General features: G+C 48.4%; 1 protein-coding gene across 1 annotated transcript in view; it reads left to right on the top strand.

Moving 5' to 3' along the window:
- SMO (smoothened, frizzled class receptor) overlaps positions 1-2,131 on the top strand; it is a 4,771-nt gene extending 2,640 nt beyond the window's left edge. The window contains 7 exon segments of the mRNA XM_009996350.1: positions 1-81; positions 264-372; positions 563-748; positions 1,062-1,210; positions 1,300-1,434; positions 1,585-1,769; positions 1,772-2,131. Of these exon segments, the coding sequence (XP_009994652.1) occupies positions 1-81; positions 264-372; positions 563-748; positions 1,062-1,210; positions 1,300-1,434; positions 1,585-1,769; positions 1,772-2,131 (1,205 nt within the window).
- Positions 2,132-6,984: the final 4,853 nt, after the last annotated feature.

The following is a 6,984-nucleotide window of genomic DNA, read 5'->3' as shown; positions in this document are numbered from 1 at the left end:
TCTTCTCCATCAAGAGCAACCACCCTGGGCTTCTGAGTGAGAAGGCAGCCAGCAAGATCAATGAGACCATGCTGCGCCTGGGCAGGTGGGCTCCATCCACACCATTTCCATTGGAATTCCAGTGGGAATGGGGACATCTCCGTGAACCCAGACAAGCCTATCCTGCCTTCCTGGGGGTGGCTGCAGCAGGGGACAAAGCTGAAGGGATGATGGCACAGCGTCTTTGTCTGGCTAAACCAGGATTTGTCCCCCTTCTCTTCCAGGCATTTTTGGGTTCTTGGCCTTTGGCTTCGTCTTCATCACTTTTGGCTGCCACTTCTATGACTTCTTCAACCAGGCAGAGTGGGAACGCAGCTTCCGGGAATATGTCCTGTGAGTGGGACAGGGATGGGGATGCTGGTGGCATCTCAGCACCTTATGTTGAGCGGGGGACATTGCAGAGTGGAGAACCCCAAGTTCCCCACCAGCGTTTCCACCACATCTCCACCCTGCAGAGCCCCATCATGTTGAGTCGTTGGGTGTTCCCCTCCTCATGGCCACTGTCCCACCTGTGTCCCTGCAGGTGTGAAGCCAACGTGACCATCGCCACGCAGACCAACAAGCCCATCCCAGACTGTGAGATCAAGAACCGGCCCAGCCTCTTGGTGGAGAAGATCAACCTCTTCGCCATGTTCGGCACCGGCGTCTCCATGAGCACCTGGGTCTGGACCAAGGCCACCCTGCTCATCTGGAAGCGCACCTGGTGCAGGTGGGACCCCTGAGGATGTCACCCGACCTCCTTCTGACCCTTCCTGCCCAATCCAACGTCCTGAGATGTTGGAGGTTGACCCCAGATTTTGTCCCATTAGCTCAATGAGCGGTGACCTCGCAGCAGTTCAGGAATGGGGTGGCCTCTCCCTTCACAATTGTCTCGTGTCCTGTTTGTGGGACACTTCCAGCCCCAGGGGACTCATCCAACAGTCTCCAGCCCTTGCTGTCCCTGTCCAGAGGAGGGGAGATGGGGAAGGTCCCTGTGCCTGGGCCACCCCATGTCCCTGCTCTGACCCACCGTGTCCCCCTAGGCTGACAGGGCAGAGCGACGACCAGCCCAAGAGGATCAAGAAGAGCAAGATGATCGCCAAGGCTTTCTCCAAGCGCAAGGAGCTGCTGCGTGACCCCGCCCAGGAGTTGTCCTTCAGCATGCACACCGTGTCACACGATGGCCCCGTGGGTGCGTGCCCGTGGGATGTGGCTACCTTGGCAGCGCCCCGAGGCCCCCACTGTCCCCCCCTTGACCCGGCTCCCTCGTTGTCATTGCAGCTGGGTTAGCGTTTGACATCAATGAGCCGTCGGCTGACGTGTCCTCAGCCTGGGCCCAGCATGTCACCAAGATGGTGGCCAGGAGAGGAGCCATCCTGCCCCAGGACATCTCCGTCACACCCGTAGCAACACCTGGCAAGTCCCTGGGGACCACATTGGGGCTTGGGGGACGGGCTGGGTTGAGGGATGGTGGGGACATGCAGGGAGGCAGAGCTGGGGGGCTTGGTCTGGTGGGGGGGGTGCAGGGCAGGAGGTGGCTGCTGTCACCTGTCCCATGTCCCACAGTGCCACCAGAGGAGAGGGCCAACCTCTGGGTGGTGGAGGCCGACCTCTCCCCCGAGCTGCAGAAACGCAGCGGCCGCAAGAAGAAGCGGAGGAAGAAGAAGAAGAAAGAGGAGGAGGAGGAGGTGTCCCCAGGTCCTCAACCCTGCCTCGGGGGGTCCGCAGCCCCTCTGGCCTCCAGCACCGTCTCCCTCGCCTGCCCCGGCTGCCCCCCCAGCCTTGCCAGGTCACCTTCACCCCTGAGGTCCTCCCGGGTCTCCCACCTGAAGCCGCCTTCACCCGTGTTCCATGGGATGGGCACCGCAGAGCCAACATCTTCCACCTCATCAGCAACCCCTTCTGCCCCGAGAGCGGGTCCCTGGAGGAGGAGGAGAGCCCCGGCCCCAGCAGCGGGCATTGGCAGCACAACGGGGGTCCCCTGCGGCCCCTGGGGCCCCTGCCCCATGGTGGGGGGACAAGGACTCGGGGCCACCGGGCCACCTTGGCCCCCATCCACTCTCGGACCAACCTCGTGGACGCCGAGCTGCTGGACGCTGATTCGGACTTTTGAGCCTGGTGGGAACCTTGGTGAGGGGACAACGAGGGGTGAGACCCCAAGACCCACCCAGCGTGGGCAGCTCGTGAGGGGACACCAAAACCACCCTGTCCCTCTGCGCATCCCTCCAGCTTGGCCACAGCTGATTTTTTTCCCCCCTTAGAGGACAACGTTTCTCCTCACATCATCCCAGATGGACTTGATGCACATCCCAGCCCAGCAGAAGGGGCTTTGGGATCCCTCTGGCATCACTGGGAGAAGAGAAACAGACCCCACCCAAGTCCTGCAGGGATTTGAGGAAAAGGGGGACGATGCCTGTATCACCAAGGGGGACAGGAAGAGGTGGCCACCCCCAGAGCCAGCGGGCAAGCATGGATCAGGGTAGATTTTGGTGAGCTTTGGGGTGCCAGGACCCCCTGCCACCCCCTGCCCGTGGCTAGATGGTACGTAGAGCTTCCAAAAACTGGTGCCAATAGGGTTTGAGTTTTAATTTTTCATTTCTTTTTAATCTTTGTATGATAATAACACAGGGCGCGGCCTCCTCTTGGGTGCTGGGGTTCAGAGCGGGATAAGCTGATCCCCCCCATCCCACCTCACCAGCAGCACCACCCCCTTTTTTTCCTGGGGTGCAGCCCTGTTTTTTTCAGGGGGTCCCAAGTGCCTTTCAGATGGGCAGCACAGGGGGTGCTCCCTGAGCCACGATAGAATACAAAAACAACCCCCAAACTTTACAATCCCGGGGCAAGCCGGGCTCACCGTTGCTGCCTGGGGGCACCAAACTCTACAACAAAGCTATTTAGTAGTATTATTATTTTTTTAAGAAAGAAAAAAAAAAACCACAAAAAAATACCCCACAAAACCCCCAGTTGCAGCCCAGCCCTGAGGTGGGAGGACTCCAGTCTCTGCTGGTGTTTTGTCTCTCTCCATTATCCCTGCACATCTCTATCCCATCCCAGGAGGTTCTTGGATTTCTCGCTGTCCTGGTCACCTCCCTGGGTTCATTTGTTGCTCTGTAAAGGACAAAGCTCCTGTATCAGTATTAAATTGGCCAAATTCCTGTTGCCAGTGGCTGCTCTGGGCTCTTTGGGGAGGTATGGAGTGTGGGGAAACTTTGTGGGGTTTTGTCTTTTCTCCTAAATGTGCTCCAATCTCCTGAGAAACTGCTTTAAAGTGCTTAAAACCACTTTAAACTGCTTTAAACTACATTAAAACACTTTAAACTGCTTTAAACTGCACTAAAACTGCTTTAAACTGTTTAAAACTGCTTCAAACTGCTTTATACTGTGTTAAAACCTGCTTTAAACTAGTTTAAACTGCTTTAAAGTGCATTAAAAACTGCTTTAAGTCACTTTAAACTACTTTAAACAGTATTAAAAACTGCTTTAAACTCCTTTAAACCACTTTGAACTGTTAAAAACCACTCTCAACTGCTTTAAACTGTATTAAAGCCCAGTTTGAACTGTTAAAAACTGCTTTAAACTGTGTTTAAACCTGCTTTAAACCAGTTTAAACTGCTTTAAACTACATTGAAAACTTCTTTAAGTCCCTTTGAACTGCTTTAAGCTGTTTAAAACCTGCTATAAACCAGTTTAAACTGCTTTAAACTGCATTAAAAATGGCTTAAAACCACCTTAAGCTGCACTAAAAGCTGCTTTAAACCACTTTCAACTGTTAAAAAACACTTTAACCTGCTTTAAACTTAGGAACTGCTTTAAACTGCATTAAAAAACACTTTGAACTGCTTTAAAAACTTTTAAACAATGTTATAAATGGCCTTAAACCAGTTTAAACTGCTTTAAACTGTGTTAAAACTTGCTTTAAACCAGTTCAAACTGCAGTAAAAACAGCTTAAAACCACTTTAAGCTGCATTAAAAACTGCTTTAAACCACTTTCAACTGTTAAAAAACACTTTAACCTGCTTTAAACTGTTAGGAACTGCTTTAAACTGTTAGGAATTGCTTTAAACTGCATTAAAAAACACTTTGAACTGCTCTTAAAAATGGTTTTAAATTGTTTAAATGGTTTTAAACCAGTTTAAACCATTAAAAACTGCTTTAAACCCCTTTAAACTGTTTTAAACCACTTTCAACTGTTAAAGAACACTTTAACCTGCTTTAAAACACCTTTAAACCACTTTAAAAACTGCTTTAAACCACTTTACACCACTTTGGACTTCTTTAAACACCATTAAAACTGCTTTAAACTAGTTGAAGCTGCTTTAAGCAACACTAAACCACCTTAAACTGCTTCAAACTGCGTTAAACAGCTTTAAAAACACTTCAAACTGCTTTAAACCACGTTAAACTGTGTTAAACACCACTTTAAACTGATTTAAACTGCTAAAAACTGCTATAAACTGTTTTAAACCACTTGAAGCTGCTTTAAAAACCACTTTAAACTGTTTCAAACTCCTTTAGGCAGCTTTAAACTGCTTTAAAAGCTTTTAAATGGGTTTAAAACACCTTCAACTGTTTAAAAAAATCCCCCACTTTAAACTGGATCAAACAGCTTTAAACTGGTTTAAACTGCTTTAAAGACCACTTTGAATTGCTTCAAACTGCTTAAATAAACCACTTAAAATCACTTTGAACTGCTTTAAAAACCACTTCAGACTGCTTTAAACCTCTTCAAACTGCTTTAAACTGGTTTCAGCAGCATTAAAAACTGCTTTAAACTGGTTCAAACTGCTTTAAAAACACTTTAAACTGGTTTAAACTGCTTTAAAAAAGTGCTTCAAAGTGGCTTAACTGCTTTAAAAACCGATTTGAACTGCTTTAAAACCTCTTAAACTGTGTTAAAAAACTGCATGAAACCACTTTCAACTGTTAAAAACCACTTTAAATGGCTTTAAACTGTTAAAAACTGCTTTAAACTGCACTTTAAACTGGTTTAAACTGCTTTAAGCCATTGAAAGCTGCTTTAAACTGCGTGGAAACTGGTTTAAAAAACAATTTAAACTGGTTTAAACTGCTTCAAGCTGCATCAAAAACTGGTTTGAACTGCTTGCAACTGCTTTAAACTGCTTTAAAATCACTTAAAACCGTTTGAAACTGCTTTAAAAACTCCTTTGAACAGCTTTAAATGGCTTAAAAATGGTTTTAAATGGCTATAAACGACTTTCAGCTGTTCAAAAAGCTGCTCAAAACTGGTTTAAACTGCTTTAAAAACCTGCCTTGAACTGCTTTAAACCACTTTGAACTGCTTTAGGAGCCACTTTCAACTGCTTTAAAAAAAACAAACACCCTTGAAGCTGCTTTAAACTTCTTTGAAAACTGCTTTGAAAACAATTTATAACTGGTTTAAACGGCTTTAAACTGTTTAAAAAACACTTTAAACTGGTTTAAGCTGCTTCAAACCACATTAAAAACTGCTTTGAACTGTTTTAAACTGCTTTAAACCACTTTCAAACTGATTTTAAAACGACCTTAAGCTGCTTTAAACTGTTCTTACAAGCCACTTTCAACTGCTTTGAGCTGCTTTATAAACCACTTTCAACTGCTTTAGAAACTGCTTTGAACTGCTTTAAAGGGGTTTAAATCACTTTAAACTGTTTAAAAAACGACTCAAAACTGGTTTAAACTGCTTTAAAAACTGTCTTGAACTGCTTTAAACTACTTTGAGCTGCTTCAGAAAGCACTTCCAGCTGCTTTAAAAAGCTTGAAGCTGCTTTAAATGGCTTTAACTGCTTCAAACTGCTTAAAAAAACCCACTTTCAACTGTTTCAAACAGGTTCAAACTGCTTTAAAAACCACTTTCAGCTACTTTAAACGGTGCTAAAACCTGCTTTAAACTGGTTTAAACCACTTCCAACTGCTTTAAAACTGAATTCAAACCACTATAAAATCCCCATCCCCTCCATTTACGCTGGGAAGTGTCCCTGGATGCTTTGGGGACAGTGTGGGGGGACACTGGTGGGCTCTGGCAGCAAACTGGGGGGGCTAGGGGGGTCCTGTTACCATTCCAGGCTGGAATATCACCTAATCTGGATTGGGTGACCGCCAAATGGGAGAGGGGGGGGCTTGAGATCATCTAGATCCAACCCCCTACATGGGCAGGGACACCTCCCACCAGCCCAGGCTGCTCCAAGCCCCATCCAACCTGCCCTTCAACACTGCCAGGGATGGGGCAGCCACAGCTTCCCTGGGCAACCTGGGCCAGGCTCTCACCACCCTCACACCAAAGAATTTCCTCCTCATGTCTCACCTCAATCTCCCTCTTCCAGTTTTCATCCATCCCCCTCATCCCATCCCTCCCTGCCCTTGTCCCAAGCCCCTCCCCAGCTTTCCTGGAGCCCCTTCAGGCACTGGAAGCTGCTCTAAGGTCTCCCTGGAGCCTTCTCTTCTCCAGGCTCAACACCCCAACTCTCCCAGCCTGGCTCCAGAGCAGAGCTGCTCCAGCCCTCCCAGCATCTCCGGGGCCTCCTCTGGACTCTCTCCTTTTGCCTCCAACACATTGGACACGACCTCCTGTCCCTCAGACGAGGTGGGAACATCGAGCTCCCATAACCTCCAGCACCCAGGCTCCAGTCCCTTGCCTTGTGCCCAGAGGTAGTGCATTCATAGTAACAATGATGATAATAATTAGGAAAAAAAAAACCCCAACCAACCCAAACAAACACGGACGGGTTTGAATTTCCCTTCCCCAAGAGGAGCTTCCCTGAAGAACTGGGTTTAGAAGAACGTGGCTTTTGTGGGTGTGGAGGCCCCTGAAGAAAGGCCCGACCCCCCGAGGGGCTCTGTGGGCTGGTAGGACCTGGCAGGACAGCAAGTTTTCCTCCTCCCCAGCGTCCCTCTTGGCTTGCCAGGGCATCTTGCTCCTCATTTCCAAGGGTCTTCACTTGTGGGGGAGCAGGGGGGGCTGGGGGAGC

This window comes from Chaetura pelagica, unplaced genomic scaffold, assembly GCF_000747805.2.
Source record: "Chaetura pelagica isolate M959 unplaced genomic scaffold, ChaPel_1.0 scaffold250, whole genome shotgun sequence".
In the NCBI taxonomy this organism is placed as follows: domain Eukaryota; kingdom Metazoa; phylum Chordata; class Aves; order Apodiformes; family Apodidae; genus Chaetura; species Chaetura pelagica.
This window is presented reverse-complemented; position numbering and strand designations above follow the sequence as displayed.